Source organism: Cloeon dipterum, chromosome 4 (genome assembly GCF_949628265.1).
Source record: "Cloeon dipterum chromosome 4, ieCloDipt1.1, whole genome shotgun sequence".
NCBI classification, from domain to species: domain Eukaryota; kingdom Metazoa; phylum Arthropoda; class Insecta; order Ephemeroptera; family Baetidae; genus Cloeon; species Cloeon dipterum.
The window spans coordinates 273,887-301,661 of NC_088789.1; the positions used below are offsets into that span (position 1 = coordinate 273,887).

General features: G+C 38.2%; 5 protein-coding genes and 1 long non-coding RNA gene across 11 annotated transcripts in view; 3 read left to right on the top strand and 3 right to left on the bottom strand.

Annotated features, from left to right (window-relative positions):
* The first annotated feature begins 6,172 nt into the window (after positions 1-6,172).
* On the top strand, positions 6,173-6,935 carry LOC135942994 (uncharacterized). Its single transcript, XR_010575150.1, has 4 exons — positions 6,173-6,319; positions 6,379-6,471; positions 6,533-6,625; positions 6,684-6,935. It is a non-coding gene; the product is annotated as an uncharacterized LOC135942994 (long non-coding RNA).
* Positions 6,936-8,398: 1,463 nt separating this feature from the next.
* LOC135942231 (uncharacterized) lies at positions 8,399-9,064 on the top strand. The gene is made up of 4 exons (XM_065488242.1): positions 8,399-8,501; positions 8,565-8,657; positions 8,719-8,811; positions 8,862-9,064. The coding sequence occupies exons 1-4, from the start codon at positions 8,444-8,446 to the stop codon at positions 9,062-9,064; spliced, it is 447 nt and encodes a 148-aa protein (XP_065344314.1). The 5' UTR covers positions 8,399-8,443.
* Positions 9,065-9,835: 771 nt separating this feature from the next.
* Positions 9,836-10,515, top strand: LOC135942846 (uncharacterized). The gene is made up of 4 exons (XM_065489175.1): positions 9,836-9,954; positions 10,015-10,095; positions 10,152-10,244; positions 10,302-10,515. The coding sequence occupies exons 1-4, from the start codon at positions 9,897-9,899 to the stop codon at positions 10,475-10,477; spliced, it is 408 nt and encodes a 135-aa protein (XP_065345247.1). The 5' UTR covers positions 9,836-9,896; the 3' UTR covers positions 10,478-10,515.
* Positions 10,516-10,547: 32 nt separating this feature from the next.
* On the bottom strand, positions 10,548-12,528 carry LOC135942845 (chymotrypsin-2-like). The gene is made up of 5 exons (XM_065489174.1): positions 12,394-12,528; positions 12,028-12,196; positions 11,825-11,954; positions 11,650-11,757; positions 10,548-11,097 (listed from the first exon to the last, which is right to left on the bottom strand). The coding sequence occupies exons 1-5, from the start codon at positions 12,449-12,451 to the stop codon at positions 10,783-10,785; spliced, it is 780 nt and encodes a 259-aa protein (XP_065345246.1). The 5' UTR covers positions 12,452-12,528; the 3' UTR covers positions 10,548-10,782.
* Positions 12,529-13,012: 484 nt separating this feature from the next.
* Positions 13,013-14,603, bottom strand: LOC135942759 (trypsin-6-like). The gene is made up of 5 exons (XM_065489042.1): positions 14,455-14,603; positions 14,108-14,270; positions 13,917-14,049; positions 13,756-13,863; positions 13,013-13,375 (listed from the first exon to the last, which is right to left on the bottom strand). The coding sequence occupies exons 1-5, from the start codon at positions 14,507-14,509 to the stop codon at positions 13,064-13,066; spliced, it is 771 nt and encodes a 256-aa protein (XP_065345114.1). The 5' UTR covers positions 14,510-14,603; the 3' UTR covers positions 13,013-13,063.
* Positions 14,604-17,797: 3,194 nt separating this feature from the next.
* Positions 17,798-27,775, bottom strand: part of Ddr (discoidin domain-containing receptor 2) — a 110,025-nt gene continuing 100,047 nt past the window's right edge. For 3 of the 6 annotated variants that reach the window (XM_065488948.1, XM_065488949.1, XM_065488950.1), the window contains 12 exons: positions 27,265-27,444; positions 26,933-27,063; positions 26,487-26,694; positions 24,387-24,497; positions 23,180-23,521; positions 22,518-22,684; positions 21,893-22,170; positions 21,632-21,829; positions 20,923-21,015; positions 19,193-19,334; positions 18,985-19,134; positions 17,798-18,852 (listed from right to left, as the gene is read on the bottom strand). In XM_065488948.1, coding sequence (XP_065345020.1) covers positions 18,694-18,852; positions 18,985-19,134; positions 19,193-19,334; positions 20,923-21,015; positions 21,632-21,829; positions 21,893-22,170; positions 22,518-22,684; positions 23,180-23,521; positions 24,387-24,497; positions 26,487-26,694; positions 26,933-27,063; positions 27,265-27,444 — 2,159 coding nt within the window. In that variant the 3' untranslated portion in view covers positions 17,798-18,693. The remainder of the gene's footprint in view (positions 18,853-18,984; positions 19,135-19,192; positions 19,335-20,922; positions 21,016-21,631; positions 21,830-21,892; positions 22,171-22,517; positions 22,685-23,179; positions 23,522-24,386; positions 24,498-26,486; positions 26,695-26,932; positions 27,064-27,264; positions 27,445-27,775) is intronic. The other 3 variants (XM_065488953.1, XM_065488952.1, XM_065488951.1) reach the window with 3 other exon arrangements.

The following is a 27,775-nucleotide window of genomic DNA, read 5'->3' on the forward strand; positions in this document are numbered from 1 at the left end:
TGTTTGTAAACTAAATGAAAAATTGCTATTTTTGCTATATACTTGGATTTGAATAAAACTGTGTCGCAAAACTTTCCAAAATAATTATTTAATTGCAGTGGTGCAATATAATAATTTTAAAATTTTAGTTTTAATACAAAATGGAAATTAGGATAAAATGAATTATATATCAGCAGGATATTTTGCAATTAGGATCAATTTTACACAAATTGAGTAGGGTTGCAAGCTCAAGAGCAACCCCTCGAATTTGCACTCTATACTTTTCATTTTTCGACTTAGGACGCATTTATATAACATTTTGCCCGAACGGAAATAGGCCTGTTAATTGGAACGATACGCAGTCTGTTGCGTATAGAAACCTTCAATCGGTTGGTCCACGAAACCCTGAGGCCAATAAGAGCGCAAAGGGAGCCTATTCATAATTTTAGTATGATGAGAAGGCCTCTCACGCGGCACATTTGAACTGATTAATTTTTGGTCAGGGAGAAACTTGGAAACAATGGACAGGCTAGAGAATGATAACGTAATAAGTGGTTATTAAACAATAAAATGGACAGCCATTCTTTTTTTGCATAGAAAAACCGAGCAGGAAAAGCATAGGAAAATGTTGCACTCAATCAACGATAGCGTTCGTGCTGATTTCGTAGTTTATCTGCGGTCGTTGCTTTCCTTTCCGTTTTTTGTTCTTTTTGGCCTTTTCCTTGACATTTTTTTTCCGGCGGCTGAATCTCACCTAAAAGCAAAATTTTGGTAGTGCTCTGCAAAAGCCGGAGGCCAATTTTTCCTCCAGCAATTTTCGATTTTGGCCACTTTATGGCCCAAAATTAGATGTCTGGCTGAGTGATGCCTCTTTGAGATTTTCTTTTATATAAATTTACAACCTAATACCTAATACCCCGCCTACTTCAAAAAGACCAGGGACGTGCATGTCTTTTTCAAAAATTATATCGAGTTGAACAAAAATGTATATAGTTCTGTAAAAGAGCAGTTATTTGCGAGATTGGAGGTCGATTGGACGCGATTTTTCAGCGTTGAAATTTGTAGGTGGCAGTCATATTTGCTTAAAGTACTTGTTAATAGATGGTGAAATTCCGAATTTGAAGCTCGGGAATGGGGGCGTTCCCTATTTTTTCGGTATCTCAAAAATACCCGAAAATCGAATTCAGTTAATGAATTGTAAACTGCAACTCTTGACTGCATTGAGGTATCACCTTGAAATTTTCACCACTCAACCTAGTTTTTAATCCTGAACAACTTTTGCATTTACAAAAAAATCCCAGGTCAAAGGTCAAGGTCACCTTTTGCGACCTTTTTTTGAAAATTCAAAATTAAGGGATGATAGCCCCCTACGATTTTTTTGGGGTTCAGGGCTGAAATGTAGCCCGTGAAATTCTACACAAGTACACCAAGTTTCATAGGTGCAATCACGATAATTTTGCTGCAATTCGAATTTGAAGTTTGAAAAACTGCTCGAGGCCGCTTGACCGCGCATGCACTCAGAGCGGCGAGTTCGCCTCTCGTTCTTCAAGTTGATTTTTTTCGCATTTCACTTGCTTAGAAACACCAAGAGGGCCTAGGGTAGACCAAGGAAGGTCGAAATCGACCTTCAGGGTCTGTCCCTTACGTGACCCTGAGATACAAAATTTCGAAAATTTCCAATTTCATCGAACTTGGTGTCTTTTTATAGGTTTTCACCACCGCACAGCTCAAATGTACAGCCAAAACTGCCGAATGAAAATCCTGAAACCGGTTCTTGAAATATTTGGGGTACTAGCCAAAAATCCAGACGTTAAAAATGGTCAAATTTTGAAATCTTTAATTTATGATATGATTCTTCTGTTTTGTACACACAAAGTTCATATTGAGTGTTAAAAATTAACACTTGTTTTTTTTTAAAAAATTAAAAAATTATTTTGAGCAAATAACAAAAAATTACATGTTTAAAATTTTTATTTGAAAATGAAAGGAAACAAAAATTTTTGGTTTTTAAAAGTAGCTTATTTGCCAGTGCATTTAATAACATTTTTTCATAGTATTAAGCATAAGATCCTTTATTATCAGCACATTATGAACTTCATGTGTGCAAAATAGAAGCATCTTTTCATAAATTTAAGATTTTAAAATTTTGACCATTTTGCACATCACGTCTGGATGAATGGCTACCACAATTACTTCAAGAACTGGTTTCAGGATTTTCATTCGGCAATTTTGGCTGTATATTTGAGCTGTGCGGTGGTGAAAACCTATAAAAAGACACCAAGTTCGATGAAATTGGAAATTTTCGAAATTTTGTATCTCAGGGTCACGTAAGGGACAGACCCTGAAGGTCGATTTCGACCTTCCTTGGTCTACCCTAGGCCCGCTTGGTGTTTCTAAGCAAGTGAAATGCGAAAAAAATCAACTTGAAGAACAAGAGGCAAACTCGCCGCTCAAAGTGCATGCGCGGTCAAGCGGCCTCGAGCAGGTTTTCAAACTTCAAATTCGAATTGCAGCAAAATTATCGCGATTGCACCTATGAAACTTGGTGTACTTGTGTAGAATTTCACGGGCTACATTTCAGCCCTGAACCCCAAAAAAATCGTAGGGGGCTATCATCCCTTAATTTTGAATTTTCAAAAAAGGTCGCAAAAGGTGACCTTGACCTTTGACCTGGGATTTTTTTGTAAATGCAAAAGTTGTTCAGGATTAAAAACTAGGTTGGGTAGTGAAAATTTCAAGGTGATACCTCAATGCAGTCAAGAGTTGCAGTTTAGAATTCATTAACAGAATTCGTTTTTAGGGTATTTTTGAGATACCAAAAAAATAGGGAACACCCCCATTCCCGAGCTTCAAATTTGGAATTTCACCATCTATTAACAAGTACTTTAAGCAAATATGACTGCCATCTAAAAATTTCAACGCTGAAAAATCGCGTCCAATCGACCTCCAATCTCGCAAATAACTGCTCAAAAGGTTTTTCTATTGATTATATTCACCAGCGTTGATCGCAATCACTACTACACGATAAATCCAAAGATTAAAATTCTATGGAGACTATGCTTCCTTGTTCCGCCCGTTTGCAGAGCAGAAATTTCTCTCTGCAGAGGTCATTGAGACAAATTCAAAATGTTGGGGCGCTTCGCTGTCCCGTTGGTCGTTTTGCTCCTAGCAAAAGGTGGGTCGTAAAAATATAACAGGCAACTGCTAAGAGTTAATAAAGAAATTTGCAAAATAATCAGATTTCAACGGCACGGAGGGGTACTTATTTCAAATACGGAATGCAGGTTGATTGGCGGCCTGCGTCTCAGATGAACCAATGCTTGTGTTTGTGCCTGATGAGGTTGATAACAAATCAAGTTAGTAATTTACAGGAATTTGTTTTTTTTAATATATCAAGATTCTTCATTGTTCAATTTTCTATTTTTAACAAAACTAACTACCGCATAGACTTTAAAGACTATTTAACTAATTTAAATTGTCTATTGAATAATATATCAAACTTCACGGCAAACGCATTGGAAGATTTTCATTAAAATTCATCTGAGGGACAGACAAGACTATAGAGAGAGGGAACCGGGACGTTTTTTGATCCCGTCGCAGAAAAAATAATCCAGTCCCTGTCACTGTTCCGTTTTTTCTCTCTCGGGTTCGTCTCTGTCTCTGTTAGCTCTTAAACTTGTCCCTGTTAATTCCCCTCCCTCTCGACCCCTACCAGATTTCTAAAATTTCAAATATCTACTTATCTTTTAAAATTAGCCAGTTTTGTCAGCAAATAACAATTATTGTATGTAAATTGTAAACCTCGCAAGAATGCTCACTTTTAAAAATATGTCAGCAGAGACAGTGACATTTGACTATTATTGTTTCCGGGATTCGCAAAAATTCGCATTTTTTCGGAAAACCCCACTGCATTGCAAAAAAACTGTTTTGTGCAGGTTTTTCTGCAACACATCATGCATTTTTATGGAAGGTAAAAAATTCTCATGATGTGTGACCAAAAATAGGGAGTGTACAAACCACTAGTTCAGAGGGTTCACCAATTTTGCAATGCGCAAAAAGCCAGTTGGAAAAACCCACCAGTTTTGGGTTTCTCTACATTTTTCCAAATTTAACCCTGAAAAAGTCACACATATTTTGCGCCAAAAAGAGTTAGAAGTTTTGAAAAATTGTGGATTCTTTTATATTAAATTTTTTAACTGTCTGTCTTTTGGTGAAACATTTTTAGTTTATTTTTCCCTATTTTTGGTCATCCATCATGTGATTTTTTTGTAATAAAAATGCATGTTTCGGTGTTATTGGGACCCGGGTTTCAGCATTCGTGCTAGTGCAGTGCGCACCCTTCCCGGTCCGAGGACAGGGATAGAAAGATAAAAAAATGCAGATAAACCCGCAAAAAAGTTTTTTGCAATGCATTGGGTTTTTCCGAAAAAATGCGTTTTTTTGCAAACCATGCACTGGTTTCACCAAGAGACCTCATCGCAATAATCCGAAATTTCTGATTCTTTTGGCACGAAATAGATGACTTTTTCGGGGTTTAAATTCGAATAAAATGTGGATAAAACCAAAACTAGTAGTTGATCCAGCTGTTTTTTTTTTTGCTTTTGATCCTTGTCCAAGGACCAGGAAGGGCGCTTACTGTACTAGCACGAATGCTGAAACCCGGGTCCCAATGACACCGCGAACGGATAACATGGGCATACCAGGCCGCACAGGGACCCAACCCACCTCAATGTTGCTTAACTACGGTGATCTAACGAGAACCGGTGTGTCCAACATGATGTCGCAAAAAACTAGTGGTGCATTTTTGCGTATTGAAAAATTGGCGAACCCTGATTGCTTCTTTTCCTCCTCGAACTGAGAAACTGATAATCTTTAGGCTTTTAATGCTGCCGATAAAACTGTCCCTCGTCCCGCTGCAGATGTTCCCTGTCCCGCAATACAAAATTCGTCCCGTAATCTCTGTCTCTTAACTTGTCCCCTCTCTAGACAAGATGCTAACATTTTTTAATCGATGCAGATTTCAGATATTCAGAATTTGAACGGAAATGCAATTGCTCTCTCACGGTTTGACTGCAATTTGTTGCGAGAAAATGGTTGTAATTCATGGAAACTGGATGAATTTGAGCTTTTGAACGGGTCAAACTCCTTCCCAATCGTCACTGATTACCGATGGAGTGGTAACAAATAGAATTTTCTGCTTTCTAAATAGTTGAGGTATAATTGAATTTATATTTAATTTCTAAACATGTCCTCGCCTTCACGAACGGGAGTTTTAAGGATAAAATCAATTTCACGAATGACCACAATTTCAGGATACATTTTTCGAGTTTGGCAAAGAACTCGGCCTGGAATCGGTCATTGAACTCTGGGGATCTTTAAAAATCGCCGGCGGAAACGAAATCGTTACGATTACTGCTGTCAATTTCGTGCGCTGTCTTTTGTATATCATAGCTCGTTTCGACTTTAAATAAAAAAGGGCGCTGGCATAGATGAAGTTTCAGTGAAAGAAGTCCAAAGCTACTTTGTTCGACCATAAATGATTCAATTAAATCTGCATGCCACCTTTCCCGAAAGTTTAAAAACAGCAGTTTATCAGGTCATTGTACAAAAAAGCTTCAGTTCATAATAAATGAGAAAACTACCTCGATTCTGATTTTGATAAAACATTTGAAAATATATAGAATTCCGCTTGACAAATAGTTTAAACCAATTCTTTTTCTAATTGACCCACGGCGGCAAAAAGGGAATTAAGTTAATGAGTTGTTTGTTCAATTCGCAGGCTTTTAATGATGATCTTTTCACCTCATGTTTTTCAAACATCTGCAATTTCTTTAAAACATTTAAATGTCTAGTGCGCATTGTAGAAGTTTTAGAGTACTGATTTATTGTAAAATTGATAGACACGGGGTCAAAGCTTCTCTTGTGATATGAAGTTTTTATTTATTTATTAACTGTGACAATAAATGTGAAGCCAACAATAAAATGTAAACATCATCTACTTTTATTATTCTTTGATTTACCTCTGATGTTTAATAAATTTTCCTGAAGCGAATATATTTTGTTTTGCTAACAAATATTTTAAACAAACCACAAATAAACAAATAAATGCAATACCTGGAGTTCCCAACTGATTGTTTTTATTGTGTTTATTTTCTTCCACCACATTTAATCATTAAAAGCGCGTCGTGCAGAATCTGGGAAGTAGCACCCTGCAATACAATTCGCTTTAAATAGCGGCTGTTCGCATGTCGTTCTCAGATTTCTGTTGTGGCGATCATGAGGTGCAGCAAGATTTTCATCGCCGGATTCGTCCTCCTGGCGGGTGCGTCGATGCTCCTCGGTAAGGAAAAATAATTGAAATTTTTATAATTATGTCCAATTACTAATGAAATTTAACAGCCTGTGAACCGGGTGTTACTGCTGAATGCTGCGGGGAACATTCGTATGCATGCTGCAAAAAGGTCACCATGTTCATTTTTTGGCATTATACGGGTAACAAGATTCGGATTGATTTTGCTTTCGAGAATTAATTGTGAAATTTCTTTCTTTCTAGTCTGCGGCAGTGTCAGGTACTTGCCTGATCAAAAGGCAATAGTGATCACCGCTTCTATTGATGGCGTAGAAAAGCTGAATTTCACCAAACCTGGTAATTATCACCGCGCATTTCTTTCCCGACGATGATAATTGATATCCGACCATTTCAGTTTCCAAGTTTCGTAAAGAATGGCGTTGCGAATACCTAGCTGAAGACCATTTCGACTTGTGCTATAATCCGTACGACTTGCTACAGTGGAGCCCAACGTCACTGCACTTTTGCAGCGAATTATGGATCAGGCATTACGGAATCACACTCTATAAAATTGGAAATGTGTGTTTCTTCCTGGGCGAAGAAGGAGACAGGAATGTCTGCCCACAAGATCAAAACACCACTTCTACTTCCTTGCGTTTAAATTAATCTACAGTTGTCACAAAACTGTTACAAAATAAAATTCTTTTCTTGCAGTGGTCAATTCCACTTCTGTTAAAGAATCTATATACTGTTTTTTCTATACATATTATTTGTTTAAAAAAATACAATGTATCTTAGACTCGAATCCTATATTTTGTTAAATGTTTTCTGGAGGAGTTAATAAACTTTTGGGATATATATCTACGGTTTAACCAATGCTGTTTCTTTTTACCAATTTCCGTCAGATGTGATTTTTAAAATCAGTATGTAACGAGAACTTATTAATTTGGGGATATCATTGGTACACGCATATGTATTTATTTGGAAATTCTATTAATTATTTTTTGAAGACAAAGAAAGGTGCAGGGTTATACGTATATTTAATTTTTTTAAAGTAACTTTTTTGTTTCATCGCTGATTGAAGTCCACGCTGCTTGCCTAATTTAATAGCATTTCCTGAGGATTTTTGCTGCATTTTGAGAGGCGCGCACTCTGACGGTTGAGACACGTTATTTTTGTATCAATTAAATAATATTTTTACATCAAAACCAGCCCGTTGGCTCGCATTGTTAAGGCACTCTCAGGAGTGTCAAAGCAATGAGAGGTATTTGAGCAGTTGGGAGATCTAATACTGGCTACCCAATGTCAGAAATGGCAAAAAGTTGTTAGTTTAGTGACTCGAATTCCTCAAATTGCTCAACGGGCTGGGAGGCGCACCGGCGCCGACTCGCTACTTGCTGGTTTGCACCTTTCCAGCATGCGTGATTTGGCTTCACGGGACGAATGTCTAGCGTTTCAAAGCAGTCCTCGGTGCGGAGGCAAGTGGCCCTTGAGTGGGCGGGGTCCCTGTGCGGCCTGGTGCGCCCATGTTATCCGTTCGCGGTGTTATTGGGACCCGGGTTTCAGCATTCGTGCTAGTGCAGTGCGCGCCCTTCCCGGTCCTCCGGTCCTCGGACAGGGATAAAAAGAGCAAAAAAAAAAAAAAAAAACGTGTATTGTGAAAATCTTTAAATTGTATGTAGTCGATCATCTGTCTTAAATTCCCAACCCATATAAATATATTTTTCTTCATTCAACCAATCTCACAATTTTTTTGATATGCAAGCAATAATTAAAACAAACCACAAAGGAATGCAATAGTAACATTTTTCAAATGAACCTTATTATTTAACATGTTTTTACTTTCTTCCACTCAGGCGGAGTATGCTGCATTTTTCAGTTTGTTTCTTCTGACAGATTTAATATCTAGTTTTCAGGGCAGCTAAGTAACAAAACACGCACACCTGCTGCTCACAAAACTATTTAAATTATTTTTTGCTCAATTGACTTAGTTTGTAAATACGCGGAGAAATTTTCTAGAAGACTCATTTTCTGTACCGCTGTATGATGTAAATAAAATACAAATACTCTTATCATTATAGGCACGTGCGGACTAGGGATAAATTTGTTCTATGCCCTTTTCACTTTGAGTATTGGTTGTTCGCCTATCGTGCTGTGTTTTCATTTGTTGCGAACATGAGGCCCAGCACGATCTTCATTGGATTCGTCCTGCTGGCCGGTTCAATGATCCTCGGTAAGATCGTTTAAATTAATAGAAGTTATCGTTTAACCTCACAATTGATTAATATTTTGGCAGCCTGTGATCCGGACAAGAAAAATTGCTGGTGCGGCGAATATTCATACGGATGCTGCGAAACCATCACTATATTAATTTTTTGGGACTACGAAGGTAGAGATTCGAATCGATTCGTTTCCATTTGAGATGAGAAGTCGAAATTTATTATTTCTAGTTTGCGCCAGAATTGAATACAGTTACGATGATGAGGCCATGGATATCTCCATTACAGTCGACGATAAAAACATCTTTGAAGATACTCTATCTGGTATAAAACTCCAATCACCGATATTTTAGTAATTAACAAAATAATTTCAGTTGACAGGCTGGACGGAGAGGAACGTTGCACCTACTATAAGGGATTCAAGATGTGCCTTAACTTTTCTGAACTGGAACTGAAAGGCAGGTCAATGCACCTTTGCATCGACGTGGATGTCACGCGTGGCAGGTCACAAGTCTATGGCAAAAATTTTTGTTTCACCGTGGGCAACAAAGAGAGGGCACCACTCGCTTTCAACTGAAAGAAGAAAATCCTTATTTTTACTTTATATCCTTGGGTTTCAATAAAACTTTGAGTGTCGCAATACTATTAAAACGAGTTTTATTCCAGAGCTCAATTCCAATCCAATGATTTTGATTTTCAAGGAAAGTACTTATTACAGTTTCTCCTTATAAATTTAATCTATCAAATTAAAATTATATCATCTCTATACGTATACTCGCTACTTGCTGGTTTGCACCTTTCCAGCATGCGTGATTTGGCTTCACGGGACGAATGTCTAGCGTTTAAAAAAAGTCCTCGGTGTAAATATTGAATAAAAACAGTAACGATAGTTTTTTTAATCAATTTTTTGGTTCGCGTTCATTTGGAAATTTCCTGAACATGCGGTTATCCAAGAAATGACTTAGCCTTGAAACGCAGAGATAATAAGTATATGAGTTATGTGTCATGTCTTGTGACTATGTACAATAAATTTCAGTACAAACAAAAAATTGCAAAACCGTGCTTGCTCACTGATTTTTGCATCTTTATTTTCTTTTATTATCTACAAAATATTTAAGCAATCTCAATGGAAAATTTTCAAAACTTTTAGTAATTAAATATAAATAGTAGAGAGCGAGAGATAGTAAGTATATGAGAATGTTGTTTTGACTGCAAGAAATTTCAAAACAAAACAAACAAAAAATTGCAAAAAAAGCATTCTTGGCGAACCATATTGTAGTTGCTTGATGATAATTTCGTATATTTTTTCTTTCGCTGCTCATTATCATTAAAAATAAAAGCGCCTGCAGACTCTGGAATTCAATATTGGAGGTTGGGAAGTGGCCACGTACACGTCGTTCAGAGAAAACATGAGATCCAGCACGCTCTTTCTCGGATTCATCCTCCTGACGGGTGCATTGATTCACGGTAATATTTAAAACACTATTTTTTTGAATTGCAATCATTTTTGTTTTAATTAATTTTCAGCCTGTAGGCCGGACAAGGAGGGATGTGAGTGCGACCTGTACTCATACAAATGTTGCGATCGTTTGAAATCATTTGGAGTTGGTAAAAAAATACTTTGAAACCGATTTTTCGTTATTTCAAAACCTCAATTTCTTCAGTTTGCGGCAATGCAACATTCTCCCATGAAGATCAGACCTTGACATTCACCTTGGTGCACAACGACCAGGAAATGTCGAAGGACACCTTATCTGGTAATTTCCTACAGATGTTTCTTTCCTTGCGAAAAATTCAACACTTTATAATTTCAGTTGACGCGCTGCATGGCCGGCATTGCAAAAAGGTGAGCGGAGCACGGGTTTGTGTTGACTTTTCTGAGAAGAAACTGGAGGGAAGGTTGTTGTACCTTTGCGTCGACATTGAAGTCAAGGTTGCCTCCACAATCATTCATACAAGCCACTTTTGTTTCACCGTGGGCGAGAATTAGGGGGTCGATTGAAGAAAAATATATAACACTTTTGTACTATGAACTTTTTATTTTAATAAAATCATCTAAAAACAATTAAAAAGTTTGCATTTTATTTTCACGAATTATATTACAATCATTTGAGGAATAATAGCATTTTTATCCAATTTAAATTTTTTAAGAAAAAAACGCATTATTAAATTTCCAATCAAATATTTGTTCCAAATATCACTAAATTTAGAACTCTTCCTCACGCACACAATCCATATAAAAGTGAATGGTTTTAGATTAATTTTAATAAGAAGCTTAAATTTTTAATAAAAAAATTAAATCTCGGTTACATTACGGATCCACTCGCGGTGGTGGTAGATGTTAGTGAAAGCATTCGGGAAATTGTTCAATGCGCAGAAATTGTTGTTGACCAGCCCGACTAGCTCGTCCTGATTTGATCGTGCTTGATTTTGCCAAACAAAACCTCCTCCTTCGTCACCTCCGCATGCTCCAACATTTGGCGCGCCAGCACAGAACTGATCTTTACCCAGTGACACCTTTTTCTGAGTAAACAACGATCGACACACTTCTCTATCAATTACAGACATTTCTGCAACCCTCATCCTCAGCGTATCGGTGTATTTGGCATACTGAAAAAATCAGGACTCTTAATAAAGGTTTCTTGTGAAAATTGCGTTTTCTATAAAATAATTAAAAATTGATCGCGAATATTTTTTATTCATAGGGTTCAACGAGTTTGATCCGGAAAAAACCAAAAATTTTCGCAGATTTTATATGAGTAATGATAGTCAGAAATTGGAAAAACATGTCTTATGTGGACATAAAAAACGCATTTCACGAAAAATGATGAACAAGCAAAAAGCATAACTCGATCTATAATGGAAGCTCATATAATGAAAATATTAATTTTAACCTTTAGCAGCTTTAAATTACTATTAAAAACTGGGAAAATGAATTATTAACTCCCCAGTTGCCCATTTTATTTCGGATTTTTAAATCGAAAATTTGTCAAAATATTTTTTTGTAAATTAAACAAAATTCAGAAAAGTACAAAAAATGTATTGTTGCTCTATTGATTGGAAAGATATATCTTCTTGCTATTTATTCGACGAGAAAAACAAAATTATTCAAATCTATAGGAATCATTTCTAAGTACCTAATCTGACTGCTATTTCACTCACCTGAGTGCGTCCCAGACCTGCAAGTCTACCAAATGTATTCGGTGCAATCGGCGTTTCAGTCAATCGAATTGAACGGGTGAAATCGCTGAAGTTCATGTCGAACTTGGTCTATAATTAGCAGGTCAAAAGAGGCAAAACTTTAATTTATCTTTGGCACAGTTTCAATTGAAATAACCTTCACAGCTACGATATCGTTTGAATTTGTGGTCTCGTCGAAACCGGGATGATAAATTTGTGCATCTGCCTCGTAGACAATACCCGTCTCAAAGGTGATAGTACAGGTCGCAATCATGGGGGATGCAACCCTGTAAAACCAAGATTGTGATTAATAAAAAATCATGCGCGTATAATATGACATTTCTTAAACATTATTCAAACCTTTTTAAACAAGTAGCTGTTGTGAGGATCCAGTTTTTGGAAATGATGACTCCGTGGCAGCCGTGCGATGACGCCCAAGGGCCTATACGAATCGACACTTGCCACGGGAACTCTGCGATGCCAGCATAACGATCGATGTAGTCCACAGAAACGATTCCCTCGGCGTGGTCTGAATGAAGATATGTTAACTTCTTCATAATAAGTCAATTTTAATTAATTAAATCAATTCATGATAATTTTTTTTGCAAAATAGTTAAAATACACTAAAATAATTAAGTGCTGAAGTCATTTGAGGTGTGAGTAAGATAAAACAAATCCACTTGGAGAAGAAAAAAACTAGCTTAATAAAAATAGGAAAATATTTACCCCACGATAAAGCAGCACAAAAAATTAGCAACAAACAAGTTGCTTGAAATGCCCCCATCGAAATTGACCAATATTATATCCTCCTTATTAAATTCTTCTAGATCAGAATTTGAGGCCAAACGGTTTCCGTTTCGCGACTGACTGAACTATTTACCCGCGGTACGAGATATTTTTAAAGTAAAAGTGTTGTTTTTTGGCCTCGACCCAACCGGTCTGCGCGTGAACATTATTTGGCACTTTTGCAATTTCTAAAAGCACCAAATTTTTTACTATTGGTTTTAATTAAAAGAGGATTGATGACTGAAAATTCCTGGATATGCGTTTGTTGCCACTGCATGAATTATTTGTCCTTTTTCGAAATCAGTTGAAGCGAAATTATGAGTAAATGTAAAGTAGAGCTAACAATGAGTAACAAATTTTTTATTTCCCAACAAAAAGTTTTAAACGCTATTGGACGACCAAAGAAATCAAAATTTTCCGAGATAATGTGGTTAAACGCAGTATAAATTTTGGACTAAATTTGAAAAGTCTGAGATTTTACTGTTTTTTGTAGAACTAATTTATTATTGATCTACTATAAAGCGTTTCATTTCTTCATCAATAAAAGATTTCATTTCCTGTTTAAGAAACAAAATTTTATTCTAATCCTAAAATTATAGCAGTGTCAATTTTAAATTCCGGTGATATTCCTGATCCACTCGCGGTGGAAGTAGACGTCGGTGAATGCCGTCGGGAAGTTGTTGAGGGAGCAGAAGTTGTCGCTGATCAGCCCTACCAGCAGACTTTCGTCCGAATTTTGTTTCCGCGAGACGAAGCCGCCGCCTTCGTCTCCGCGACAAGCGCCCGTGATGGCGGAGCCAGCGCAGAACTGATCTCCGCCCAGCGGCACGTTTTTCTGGGAGAACAACGATCGACACACTTCCGAATCCATCACGGTCATCTCAGTTATCCTTAGATGTTTAGAATAAAGTGCTGCCTCATACTGAAATTTTAAAGTAAAATTAAACTGAACAAATTTCATTTTTTTGTAGTGATTTATGCAAATTTATATTTATTAGAATAAAAGTTAAGGCATTTTTAAAGGTATATTATGATGAGTTTATTCGCTTAATTTTATTTATTCCTGTTTAATTTTTTACTAATTTAACGAACAGCAAATAATGTAATACATTTACATTTTAGACAAAACTCTCTTAGTTGACGGATAGTGTCGTCCACATTTCATTCTTACACATACTATTAAATATGCAATTTGACTGAACCTCAACTTAAAGCATCGATCCACACGAAATGCAGTTTTAGTTAATTATGCAAAAATGTTAAATATTAAACTTGCCAAGAAAATTAGCGATTTTAACTCACGTGGTCCAGCCCCCAGCCAGCGAGTTCTCCTTTGTTATATGCAGAAATCGGATCGTCCGTCAGAGGAATTGATTTAGTGAAATCGTTGAAGTTGATATCAAACCTGGTCTGCAAATAAATTATAAATTTATTTTGAAAATTAAAGAGAAATCCATGTTTACCTTGAGCAAAGCGATGTCGTTTGAATTTGAATACTGCTGGTAGTCAGGGTGATTGCGGATTAGGCCGACCTCGTAAACGATTCCCGGATTTAATATGTCGATTGTGCCGGTCGAAATGAGTGGATTTACAACTCTGGAATGGAACACTGCTGCTTGATTTTAATTCTTTTATTGCCTTCCAGTAATCGAACCCTTTCAAGCAGCTTCCGGTGGTCAGAATCCAGCTTTTGGAAATGATGACACCTCCGCACTCGTGCACCGACGGACTTAAATCCCGAATCGATACTTGCCACGGAAAATCACCTAAATTGGCTTCGCGGCCGTTTTTCACATACACAATGCATTCTATCACACCTGAAAAATAATTTTCTTCGTTTTTATTTTTATCTGCTGATTATTGGCAAAAAAAAAAAACTTATTTCAAAGGTTCTCTAAGATCAATTTACTAAGAATTGATCCGCAGGACCAACGTTTCTGTTATATTTTAGTGTAAGTTTGAATGAAAAATTATTAAATTAATATTTAATTTTTTTCTTACCCAAAAAGAGAGTGGCACAGAATATTAGCGCCAAACACATTGTCTGGACAGACATTTTGGAAGCCCTCTATGTAATCTTCATATTCGCTTGGGAAATTTTCTCGTTTGAAATGTAAAAATCGTGTCCGTGGTCCAGTTTAGATTACTCAACTGCCCCGGTGGTTGGGCTTGTTAAGTGAGCTCACCGGAACCATACAAGAATTCAGCCAATAGGCGTGTGGCACAGATTCGCGACAAGGTCAATTAAAGCGGAAGCGGCAGACATGCACCAGTCAGCGTCACATTTTCACGAATGGAAACTGTGGACCCGAGTGGAAAATCTGAAAAAAAAACTATGTAGCCCAGCCTTTAAAGATAATATTTAAAAAAAATTAAACTCGCCGATTTTGAAAAAAAAAATCCATTTGAATGAAATATATAAAATTATAAAAATGTTATTGACAACTATATATCTTTAGTTTTACGTTTAAATTCTTTGCCTTTTGCAGGCTGTTTGCAGAATATAATTAAGGATTTGTCAAGAGAGAAGAAATGGAATTCACCCCTCATCCAAGCTGAAACTTTATTTATTTATTTTTTTTGCTCTTTTTATCCCTGTCCTCTCGGAGCGGGAAGGGCGCGCACTGCACTAGCACGAATGCTGAAACCCTGGTCCCAATAACACCGCGAACGGATTGAATGGGCGCACCAGGCCGCACAGGAACCCAGCCCACTCAAGGGCCACTTGCCTCCGCACCGAGGACTGCTGCTTGAAACGCTAGACATTCGTCCCGTGAAGCCAAATCACGCATGCTGGAAAGGTGCAAACCAGCAAGTAGCGAGAAATGTTAGTCATCCGATAATTTTTACACAGAACATTTTAACATAATTTTAAAATAAATCATGAACGAATGAATGAATCAATAACGCAAATTGAAAACAAATAGAAAATATAACGCTTTTGTTATTTTGCGACAGTTTAATTTTTTATATTAAAAAAATTAAGATAGAATATAGCGATAAAATGCCTAGCTTGTATTTTAAAAACAAATACTTACACCAAATGACGGTGGCACTCAACAGAAGCACCAAACACGATGTCTTGATTGCTGGCATCCTAAAGTGGAATGCTACAGGGCAACAATTGAAAAATTATTTGAATTGTTGGATGCCAGAAACAATTGATCGATAAAAAATTTGTTCAACAATTTGCAATAAAAAAAGGATCTTCCTATTACAATAAAAAATCAAATTTTGCCAATGTTCTCCAAAATTAACAGTGCTTGAACATATTTTCTTGGCATATTTTCCGATTCCTCTCGTCGAGATCTGTCCAATTGTGTATATATGCCACTTATTGGGGAAACTCTTGGTTTTGAAATTAAATCGGATTTCAAGTAAGGAGACAGCCATTACCATTTGAAAAGCACGGTAACTTTCCAGCCAATTTTCTCAAAAAATTACAGCGCTTCTTAGGTCAATTAAGGCTTTAACTGAATCCTAAGGGGCGAGGTTATGTATTGGCAACAAGCATTTTCCAGGCTTTTGCAGTATCATTCCTCTTTAACTATCTTTAAACATTTGAAGAATTTTATTTGCTTTATAAACGTATTGTGTTCTGCGTCTGTTATCGCATTGTTAAGTTTTTAGGACACAATGACGAGTGGCAAAAATATCTAGTTGTATCTTCAGTTTTTTACGTTTGTCACTCAATCAATTATCGACAACATCTGTGAAGTTAAAAGTCATCGATTGTTAAGAGAGTGATCCGAGGGAATTAATTGATAACAAACATAATAAAGAAGTTTCATCAAGTGGTAAAAATTGAATGGCTATAAATCTACTTAAATGCCAAAACGACGTTGTTTTCTTTGGAAAAATGGGAAAAATGGATGGGGAATTTTTTTTTCAGAACGAAATTTCGACTATTATAAATAAAGTTTTTGGCTCCTACAATTTTTTTTGGCAAGAATGAACAACAATAATAACAACAAGAGGCGAAAAAACCTTGAACCTGGAGATTATTGACCCTCTTCCCGCTCGCTTTGCCTCTCTTCTCGATATACGCAAACTTTTCCTCGTATATTTTGTGCGTGCTCTCGTGTGTGTATATTGTGATTTGTATCTGCTTGTTTGGAGGGAGCAGGTCTGTTGGGGAACGAGTTGTCGCTTGAACGGAAGACCTACGGCCGCGACGCACGTGCCACCCTCCAGTGTGTATAATTACTCGGCATCAATCATCATTTCGGGCGACACGTGAGCCGAAAAAACGCAAAATTGCATCCTGTAGAAGCACGAAATCTTATGACAACGCCAAAAGTAAAAATGAGCTTGCTACACAGTAAAATTTCAAATAAAGTAAGGAGACAGTTCTAGTAAGGAGACAGCGCTAACTTTGCAGCCACTTTTTCTCAAAAATTTAGGTAAATTTTTGCTTCAACTGAATCATATGCATTCGGCTACAAGAATTTTCCAGGAATTTTAGCAGGTATAAATTTCGGCGTGGAACGAAGAGAAGTACACTATGTTAGCAATCGAGCGAATCGCGAAAAACAAATTGAATGTCGCGTGAAAACTGGAGCGGCGAGATTGGAGGGTGGATGAAGATTGGAGGGTTACAAAGGGGGCGAGCGAGAGTGAGTTATATCTCGCGCGCCACTTTCACAGGCTGCTTGCCAGCCACTTATCGGCCGGCACATCTTTAATTTCCTTTTTGCATACCGGCGTTTAGCTGGGTTGAGCAGAGCCAAGCCGGCTACATGCAGCAGACGCAGAGGCTGCGCGCCTCCTGACAACCAGAATCCATCATCGTGCTGATAACACGCTCGTCGAGAGATTCACCTCCGCCGCGTGCGAGCAGATATACACACGCACACATTATTCGCTCTTGACTTGCTTGCTCTCCGGTCTCCGGAGCACAGACAGAGCAGCAAAAGTGTCAACTATAGCGTAGAAAAATGGACACAGAAGGGAAATATACTTTAAGAATGTTTTAATTTGCAATTTAATAAACTACAAAATTCGCTACTGTCATGATTTTTTTCAATTTTTTCATTTTTTTACTTTTTCAGCACAATGTCTCCTTCAAATCGTGTGAGTTTCTTAATTTTTTATTATTAACAAGAAAAGAACAAAAAAAAAATGCAAAATTGTAGCTGTGTTAATAGGGCCAAAATCATGTCTCAAAATCAATTTATTTTGCACCAAATAACAGTCTAAAAACATTTGACTTTTCCCGGGAAAACTCACCTTGTTTTCACACACAAAGAAATAAAGCCATTTTATATTTTTAACTCTCACTGTTTGAATAAAAAAATTAAACCAATAAAATATAGGAAATAATTTAAAAATAAAAGCCTGCGTATTCATTTTTGCGTGATGTATCTTTATTTATTGCACTGCGTTGAATAGAGAGCCGCCAGCCGAACGGAGTCGGACGAAAGGCCAACAAAGAATTCGACTCGGAATTTTAGAAAACTGCCTCAAGAGGTGATATCACAAAATTAAACTGATTGCTTGCTGCGTTTATATGCATGTAGAGCGATAGTATTTCCTTTACAATTATTAGCGATGCGTCAGTTTTGTTAGACAGAGTTAATTTGCAGGCGAGCGTGGCTGCACGCCAGCCAGCTCTCTCGTTGTTATGACTTAGATCTAACAAGACTTTTTGATTTCCAACAAAGCAGCGATGACACAGAGGGGAGGGAGGGGGGAGAGATAAGGGGAAACAAAAACACATTTTTAAATCAGGGCTGCGATTTTTTTATGCAAATTTCTAAAAATGTGAATTGTTACGTTTTTTCAAGAAAAATAATGAGGTTGCAAATTGAGAAGCCGATTAAAATCTTCAAAATAAAAATAAAACAACATTTTCAGAGTTATGGAATTAAATTTCGCACTTTACACAATTTCTGCGGTTGATTGTCTTATATTTTATAATTTATCTTTCAAATTATTTAGAAAAAAAATCATGTTAAAATATTAAATAAATTAATGACAATGCAGAAAATCATAAAAATAAAAATTAGTAAGACTTTAAAAAATAATTAAAGGGCAGCCCTGACATTTAGAAAGAAAGTTAAGAACGGAAGGTGAGAGCGGAACTGCTGCAAAAGGCGAGTGTGTAAGGGAGTCGTCAGAGCACTTAGAAACTAAATAATCTGATTGTTATTAGCACACTATGAAGGTCAGAGCGGTAAAATTGTCACTTTATGTGTCGCACAGTCGAGATCAGAAAACTGTTTGGTCTCAGCGTCCGTCTCACGCTTTCGGGCTGGTCGGTTTGTAGCCGAGGTTCTTGCGCTGCAGGAAAAGGTGGATCTCGCGGAAGTTGGGCCGCGCGTTCGCAGACGTCTGCCAGCACTCGCTCATCAGGTCGAAAATCTCTTTTGGGCAGTTCTTCGGCTGCTCCAGATACATCTGACACAGAAATTCCATTATTAGTAAATTACATTTAAATTTTCTTAGAAGGTTATAAAACAGTCCACAGGTCGTGCAAACCTAAAAGTCTCATTTTTTTAAATTTAAAATTTTCTAAGAAATATTTTTTACCTGGTGGCCATCATCATCACAGATGTGTGCCAGGTTTTCGAGCACCTTGGCGTCACTGAGCTCCTCGAAGGGCTGCTCCCTGGCGAAGGTGAGCACCTCCCAAAGGGTCACAGCGAACGACCACACGTCGCTCTTACTTGAGAATTTTCCCTGAGTGGAAATAATCATTAAATATTTTTAGATTTTTGGGAATTTTGTGCAAATTTACGAGCAAGACACTTTCCCAGGCCATCCACCTGAGTGGCAACGGCTGCTGGCCCTCCAGGGACACGTAGTCCGATGAGTAGAGCGCCCGACCTGAGCCCAGGTCTGATATTCTGATTGAGTAGCCAGGACCAACGAGGCAGTTTCTGTAATTTAATTAAAAATAAATTATTTTAGAATTGAGATATTAGACCGGGGAATTTGGATTTAAGACGGCGTTCTCCGATTTTTCTGTGATTTTTGTGGAATTGAAATCACTCTTTGAAGGGCCTGCATTTATTTTAATTTCACAAAGAGGAATTTTAAATAAAATTAAATTGCACTCGCAAAATACATTTTGTTTGGATTGCCTTTAAAATTGAGTTTCATTAATTTTTGCAATTTTTCTACTATTTTTAACACCTTTTGAACACAAAATTTTCTTACAGTGGTTCTTCTCAAATTTTAACGCCAAAAATTCCGTCCAATTGACTTCCTAATTTGCGGAGAACTGCTGTAAATAAATTTATGAATTGACCGTGAAACCTGTACATTCGATTTTTAATTCACCATGCGGATCTGAACAACTTGGAACTTTTTATCTGAGTGTAGCCCAGCATGAATAATTGATAATAGCAGTGTCAAAGGGTTGTTCGGGTGCGTGTGGACAGAGGGTTGGGTCCGAGCGCGAGGAGATATTAGCATAATGGGCAGGTGGAGCAAGAGCGAGAGTTTGTTTGTGAGCCGGGCTGTCGGTGTCGGCGACACACACGTGCCCTGCGGCCGACACCGGAAAGAGCAGCGGCAAAGGCAGTCGGGCCTGAAATTAGAGGACGCACCAGCTCGCATAAGCACACTGTGCCCTGCATTCGCGATGAGCAGACACACACACACACGCCCTCCTGCCACTAACACGCAAACACACCACCCAAGTCAATTCCTCCTGATATTTATTTTGAAAGAGGAAAATCCTGCAAAATGCTAGTTGCCAAAATGCATGAAGTTAAAATTGGCCTGTGTAAATTTGTGTTTCCTTACTAGGTCTGTCTCTTTACTAGCACTGTCTCCTTACTTGAAATACTATTTAATTTCCCAACAAAGAGTTTCCGTAAAAACGCAGTTGGACAGATCTCGACGTGAGAAATCGAAATCTGCCAATAAAATGTAGCCAACTGCTGCAAATTTTGTAGAAAATTAGAGAAATTAGAATTTTACTTCATTTTATATATTCCAAATTGTAGAGCAAATAATTTTTAGTTGTCACCCTGCATCGATCCACTTAAATTAATCCCTCAAGGAAAAATTTCTTTGCAATCGCAGTTATTTGCAGCAATGCAGGGAGGCTTTCCCGAAACGAGTAAGTGTTTTATTTTCGAGCCGTTGCTGTTTACAAGGCACTCGATTCAGTTAGCGCCTCATTAAATCCAGATACAGAGAAAATAAGTCGCAATCGGCTCCTGGACATTGGAGGAAAATTTCTGGCAGCAATAATGCTGATAGGCGTCCATAAAGATTGTGCAATAAAATGCAGATAAACCACATGTTGGCAGCGCGTTTGAGCCGAAATAAAGCAGAGTTTGGACCACACCGCACACATACGAGGCCAGATTGATTCGGCGGCCGCGTGGCCTGCAGCCGCAATAAAGATGCAGTCGTAAAAAATTTAGATACAAGCAGAGCGTTTTACTGCGGCAATAAATAGAATCGGATCGATGCATTCGCCGAATTATGCACGCGACGCACGGCTTTTCGTACCTGGTGGCCAGATCGCGGTGCACAAAGTTGAGCGACTCCAGGTACTTCATGCCCGAAGCGATTTGCGTCGCCATGTAGATCAGACTGCCGTAACTGCAACAAAACAATAAAACTTGCGTTCATATATGCCTTTGCTTTTTTTGTTTTTGGCCAGAGCCAGTAATTTATTTTCTCCTTGGTTAGATATTAATAAAATGGGGTAAATTTACTGAAATTTATTTAATATTCGTGATAATTTTAAGGTATGAGAGCGTAATTTAGTTTTTTTTATCTTAAGAAATAATAAAATTAGTTAATTAACTTTAGTAACTTTTAGGAGATTTTTTTCTTTTGCCAAATAGGGATCAATAATTTTTTAATCGTTGGTGAAAACCAAACAAATTTTCCCAGTTGAGCATAATGTTTGTTAAACTAATGAACATTTTGCATTACAAACTTTCAAAATGATTTTTAAATGGAACAATTATTTTCATCGATTTTGAATACATTTTTTATTGCAAAAATGAGTAATTCTTGTTTCTAGACATGCATGTTTAATTGAATATTAAAATGCTAACGTTCATTTTATTTAATTTAACCCCGGAGAAAAAAAATAATTTAGAGTATCAAAAGATTCGTTTCTAAGAATAATCAGAATTAAAAAAAATTCTTAAAAATATTGCTTTTGATTAAAAAGTCGAGTTTCTTTCAATATGTCACGATAAATTACCTTAACGTTTGGGCCCTGGCAGGCACTGGTGTGGTAGTCTCTGAAATGTGGTCCTGCAGGAACTGGTTGAGGTCGCCGCAGTCGCTGTACTCGAGCACCACGCAGAAAGGTTCCTCGGTGAGGCGCGCGCCCACCACCCTGGCCAGGTTCGGGTCCCGCAGACGAGCCAACACCTCGGCTTCGCGCTCGAACTCCGCCCTAATTACCACAGAAATAAATTTTATTTTAAATCCCAGCATTTAAAAATCCAAAAAATCGGACCTGGTGCTTTCAGGTGCGCCAGGCGTGAGCCACTTGACGGCGACGAGCCGGTGTTCGTTGGCCTGCTCGGCTTCGCAGAGGTGGACCTGACCGAAGCGGCCCTGGCCCAGGTCCTCGAGCACGCGCAGCTTGTCCCTGGGGAAGTCGAGCAGCAGAGGGGAAGTGGACGCCTCCAGCTCGTCCTCCTCGTCGGCCGAGCTGCTCGTGTCGACCGCCGCGGCCGCGGCACATGACTGCACACCCATGCTCGGCGGCACCGCGTGAACAGAGTTCACACCCTATTTTTAAAACGCATAAATTAGAAAGGTAAGTTGATCGATGAATATAATTGGCGACAATAAAAAAATTAGCTACAGTAACACAATTCAAAAATTTTCAAATTTTCCCCAAAATTTGCAGCTCGATTTAATTCCAATTTTGCAAGCTTTTTATTACGAAAAAATTACTGACGTGGTTTGATAAAACAATAAAAAAATATTATGTGGAAAAAACAAAATTATTTTCCTGCAAATCTAAGCAACACCCCCCCCCCCCATAAATACATATCTGTACTGCTTATAAATAAATTCAATCTTTGCATAATTTTTTTGGTTTTGGTTTAAATAAAAAGGGCAATGATAAATACCTGAACAATTTCGGTGGCGGCGTAGAACTGCTCGGTCGGGGGTGGGTTTTGGGGCGGGCCAGGGAGGAAGGAGTAGGGCCGCCTGGCCGTGGCGAAGGGCGGGGGCGGCGTCTCTATCGTCGGGCCCAGGTGGTGCGATGGCACAGCGTACTCACAGCTCTGCACGTCTGCAATAGCGCAACCAAGAATGTTTTTAATTAAATAGCTCAGCAGATGCACCAGTTGGGTATGCCGCCAACAGATGGCATCACCGTATATTTTCGAATTTAAGTAATTTGCGCTGCGATTTCAGATTTAATCCTGTCACTGTGCATTCTTCACTTAATACGATTTTTATTTTTTGAAGCACAGAAAACCAAAATCGGCTAACAATTTTTTTTAAATAAATAATATTTTCTGACGTTTTGCAGCAGCAGGATCGCAGCGGAAATTCATTAAAATCGAAAGAAACCACTGGTGCCATTTATAGATGGATTCAAACTTTAAAGGCTTACACAAGTGATGAATTAATTTTTTAATTCGCCTTTACAGGTTTTATTTTTTGAATATATATATACCTATATATAGCCTAGAGATCAAGCGCTTTAGTGCAGTAGGTATCAACAATTATCTAATGAAATTATGGTATATTTCCTAAATTGATGAACCATTTTTCAACTGACCAGCATAATCAGGGCTGCTGACTTCTCCCTTGACGGCGCTGTAGCGGCCGTTGGAGTACATGCCGACGTGGTAAGGCTCGTGGTACATTCCGCCGCCGTTCTTGTCCAGGTCCTTTGGAACCATAAACGTCAAGTCCAGAGTGCTTTTTGCGCCCGAAGTGCTTACTTTGGTGCGTTTGTCGCTGAACTTGGGCAGCACGGTGGAGGTGGCGTTCTTGCCCCGCCGGTGCCGCACCACGATGAACAGGATCGCGCCGATCAGCAGCAAAATCACGGCGCTCAACGTCCCGATCACCGGCCCCATGTAGCTGCCAGACTCTTTTTTCCCCTTGCCTTCGTCTACTGAAATGCAAAAATTACAATTTCTAGTACCCTATTTTTTCGGTATCTCAAAAATCCCCGAAAATCGAATTGTGTGACTGGAAGGTGGACTCTGGACTGCGTTGAGGTATCACCTTGAAATTTTCACTGCCCAACCTATTCAATTTACAAAAAATTCGCAGTTCGAGGGTCAAGCTCACCGTTCGTGACCTTTTCCTGAAAATTTTAAATTAAGGGATGACAGCCCCTAACGTTTTTTCCGGGTTCAGGGCTGAAATGTAGCCCGTGAAATTCTGATCAAGTTTCATATGTACTTAATTAATGTACTGATGTATAAATGCAAATAAATATTGTCTAATCTTATCGTGATAGTTTTGCTGCAATTCCAATTTGAATATTCAAAACCGGCTCGAGGCCGCTCGACCGAGCATGGAAATAGAGCAGCGCGTTCACCTCTCGTTCATCTAATATTTTTTTAAACACAGCAAGTAGACCAAGAGTGGACCTAAGAAGTTAAAGGTTGTTAAATTCTATTGAAACTTCATTATTCATTAGAAAAATTAAAAATAATTGTATACTACGATAACTGAAATATGTAAATAATTTCATATTACTGTAATAAAAATATGTGGGTAACACAAAATTATAAATAGTCATTCGAGTTCATTTTTAACAAAAAAAAACAGTTGAAACATTTAAAATAATTATTAAATTGAAAAATAAATAAATTACGTTCAAAATAAATTTTAATATTGCATAAAATTCACGCTTAAAAATATTTGCAAAACAAAGATTTTATTGATATAGCTCTCATATTTAGGGTATGGATTTTGACGATTTTTCCGTCTTAACTAAAAATCAATTTAACAGTTACGTAAATTTTTACCAATTTCTCTCTGTTCGTGATGAACCTCATCCCTCTGCAGTGGATACTCGCTAACGGGCATCAGACCCGAGTCTTGAGAGTCCTCCTCGGTGATGTTACTCGAAACTGGAGCTGTAAACAAATTCATTCATTTCCGAATTAACTATTTAAACTTATGGAGTAAACAAGACGCAAATTCAGACCGAAATTTTTCATTTCACGGGCGAGGCTTTAAAAAATGCAGCGTCTCGTCTGCGGAGCAAGATTTACGAGACGAGAAAAGAGTTATTCTCTCACGCAAATCTCTTCTTGTGCTGGCTCGGCTTTGTTTTTTACGAGCGCGAGAGAATTCTTTTTTAAGTGTGTGTTTTCAGTCATGCGTGCGCGCGCGAGTGAGTCGAGTCGGCCGCGCCAACAAATGAAAAAGAAGGCCCTTTTCAGCTGCTTCTCTCGAGAACTGTCTAAACTGGGTCACCACATTAGTACTTAAAAATTATAACATTTTTTTTTAAATTGAAGGATGTAATTAAATTTAGTGTTGCTCTACTGCTAATCCCGGGTAGATTTATGTTTTGGATATATTGCAGTTTTTAATGCTGCTGGTAAAAATATAAGAATATTTTCTTATGTATTAAATTTTTAAGTTTTATGTACAAAATAAGAAAAAATAAATTTAAATTTAATAATATTAAAAGTTTTTCGTATAAATTTATCTTTTAAAACTTATTTCTTCCTAAATTAGAAAATTAGCTTCAAAATTTAAATAATTTTTAAATTTTCAGCCGTGTATTTTTGGGGATAAAAGCGGGCGCCCGTTTGGGCTCGTCGCTTTTGTTTGGAAAAGGAAAAGGAGCGTCTCCCCCGCGACCCGTCGGCATTTTCTCTGCTGCAACGAGACACCGCACCGCAGCTCGTTTCTTCGTCTCCAATCCCAGGTGTCTGCGCGACGCACTTTTCGCACAATCAACAATGAATCCCGACGCGCCCCAGCCAAGCCGCCACAGTTTCCACTAATGAGAAGCTCGCTTGACATTTGCCAAGATAAATTATTGTGCCGCGCTGAAAACGAAAACTCCTTTATTGTCGACCGAAAATTGATTTGCTCTTCGTCATCAGTCATCAGGGTTAAATTAATTTAATTTTTGGTACCGAAAAGTTTTTAATTAAAGAATGTGGTTGTTTTGTTGAAAAAACGAGTGTAAAAATTCGACATTTGTTCTTTAAATTACCTCTATTAGAGAAAAATGTGACTCGGAGTCGTACGTTAGCTAAAATTGATGCTCCCCTTTCAAGTTGAAGCACAAAATGTATAAATAATCCAGATTTAATGTGGTGCAGAAGGAATAAAGTGCTAATGGAGTAGTAAAATTCGCAGAAAGTTGATGCTCGTTGAAATTTGTCTGGTGATTTGTTGCACACATGTTGTTACAAGATCGTTAAGATTTTATCTGGCTTACTGGCTGGCTGGCAAGCGAGAAGTATGCAAACAACATGAGAGCAGCGCTCCCGACAGATAATATCTCTCAAAGTGCATTCACGAGAGCAACACTCTTGCTCATTTCAAACAAAAACACGCGGAGAGACAACTCTGTGATGTCGGCAACAAAAGCGCGCGGCGATGTATTTTTTTTATTTTGCTGCTGCTGCCGTCGGATTATTTTTCCTGCTCCGCCCTCGGATTGCCGTACGTGCTTCAGCCACTTGTGCCGATTTTAATTAGCACGGCGTAATTATATGCCTGCCTTTTGATTTTGCAGCTTTTCAACGTGGCTTGCGCAAACGGAGCTGCTTTTTTACTCCGGCGCCGCATCAAAAGGGTCAAGTGCCGCGGATTTATTTTTCATGTTGAGCACTTCGTTATTTATCGTCTTGTAAAATTAATTAATATAACGATGGAGGAACTTTTTATTGAATTGATTAATGATGAAAATTATGGCCGCTCAAGGAGACTGGCGGAAATTTGTAAATTAAGAGAGTAGTTAAATAATAGTGATGAGTTTCGGAAACGTAAAATTTAAGTAGAAGAATTAAAAATAAACAATTTGCAGACTCTGAACCTGAGCGATGCCATTTTTTATTTAAGTTCAAGCAGGTATGCTAGAAATAAAGTTTCGAACTTACCAGAGTCGAAGGTAATTTCGCTGAGCATGATCCACTTGGCGGCGAACCACAGCTGCAGTTTGACGAAACGACCGATCCTGCCGTGCAACTTCACCGTCACGTTTCGTGCCCTTTCAATCATCAGGTCAGGCACGTAGGAGAAGTGCACCGGCTCGCCAGAGTAGTGCCGCCCGCCAATGCTGAAAAACACTCGAGCTTGCGAAAACACCTGCAATTTAAGGTGAAAAATCCAGAAATTAAAAAAATTTTACTGTAAAAAATTAAATCAATTTAAAAAATACAGAAAGGATCCAGAGGAATTGTTTAAATTCGAATAAACGTTGATCCAACGTTGAGTTTTCAACTATAAATCGCTGGATGCATTAATCGATTTAATTTCAACCAAGAAACCTTTTTTATTTGTTATTCTTATGAGCTGCAGAGTGAAATATAGATTTTGCGCTTGCCTGGACGTCTTTGGTGTAGAGATTGTTGGCGTGCAGGATGACGGCCGAGAAGTTCCTGACGGCGTCGAACTCGAACACGATCTCCACCGGCCTGGCGCCACTCTCGTTTTTCCAGCCGACCCACTCGTAGCCTGCAATAACCAGACCCAAATTCCTATTACGTTTCCCATTATAGGCGCCGATGCATTATAAACGAGGCAATTTGTATTTTGCAAACAGGCAGGCACACGCTCAAACATGCACACGTCAGCAAACAATTTATTTAAACAAATACTGACTACGCACTACGGCTTTACTGCTTCTACGATAGCGCACGATGCACATGGAGTTACCTTTACCGTGTCCGTTGGTATCTGCCCGAAAATTATCCGCACCCAGACGTCCGTCCGTCAGCTGGCCGAGGCCGCTTTCCAGGTAGCTGCCCTGGTCCTTGCCGTCGAAGGCCCGGTCGCTCAGGTCCACTTCAGACCCTCGCTGCTCACCCTGTGGCATCGAGTAGCTCACCAGCCCCTCTAAAAATCAGGATTTTTTTACAACTATTGTTTAATTTTTTAAAGACCGTGTTTGACGAAGTTTCTGGGCTCACCAATCAATTCAAGGGATGAATTAGGTAAAGTGGATATGTGTAAAGTGGCTTGACTGCCAGTGTTAAATTGAATTCTAGGCTGAGATGATTTTAAATCAAATCATCTAAGTTGCTCATGTAACCAACATATGATAACAGAAATTAATAATCACTGTTTGTAAACACATCTTAGATTCGATATCAATTTTAAATCTCAGAAGCAAGAGATTAAGAGATACATTTTGGAGTGTTCTAAAGTTTACTGTAATAAATTTAAA

Excerpts from the sequence above, each read along its gene's own strand:
- LOC135942759 (XM_065489042.1), bottom strand. The coding sequence starts at position 14,509 with ATGTCTGTCCAGACAATGTGTTTGGCGCTAATATTCTGTGCCACTCTC. Across the intron at positions 13,864-13,916 it reads ACGACATCGCTTTGCTCAAG|ACCAGGTTTGATATCAACTT; the intron begins GTAAACATGGAT and ends ATTTATTTGCAG. Across the intron at positions 13,376-13,755 it reads CTGGCTGGGGGCTGGACCAC|TATGAGGCAGCACTTTATTC; the intron begins GTGAGTTAAAAT and ends TTAAAATTTCAG.
- LOC135942231 (XM_065488242.1), top strand. The coding sequence starts at position 8,444 with ATGAGGCCCAGCACGATCTTCATTGGATTCGTCCTGCTGGCCGGTTCA. Across the intron at positions 8,502-8,564 it reads GGCCGGTTCAATGATCCTCG|CCTGTGATCCGGACAAGAAA; the intron begins GTAAGATCGTTT and ends ATATTTTGGCAG. Across the intron at positions 8,658-8,718 it reads AATTTTTTGGGACTACGAAG|TTTGCGCCAGAATTGAATAC; the intron begins GTAGAGATTCGA and ends TATTATTTCTAG.
- LOC135942846 (XM_065489175.1), top strand. The coding sequence starts at position 9,897 with ATGAGATCCAGCACGCTCTTTCTCGGATTCATCCTCCTGACGGGTGCA. Across the intron at positions 9,955-10,014 it reads GACGGGTGCATTGATTCACG|CCTGTAGGCCGGACAAGGAG; the intron begins GTAATATTTAAA and ends ATTAATTTTCAG. Across the intron at positions 10,096-10,151 it reads TTTGAAATCATTTGGAGTTG|TTTGCGGCAATGCAACATTC; the intron begins GTAAAAAAATAC and ends CAATTTCTTCAG.
- LOC135942845 (XM_065489174.1), bottom strand. The coding sequence starts at position 12,451 with ATGGGGGCATTTCAAGCAACTTGTTTGTTGCTAATTTTTTGTGCTGCT. Across the intron at positions 12,197-12,393 it reads TTGTGCTGCTTTATCGTGGG|ACCACGCCGAGGGAATCGTT; the intron begins GTAAATATTTTC and ends ATCTTCATTCAG. Across the intron at positions 11,098-11,649 it reads CAGGTCTGGGACGCACTCAG|TATGCCAAATACACCGATAC; the intron begins GTGAGTGAAATA and ends TGATTTTTTCAG.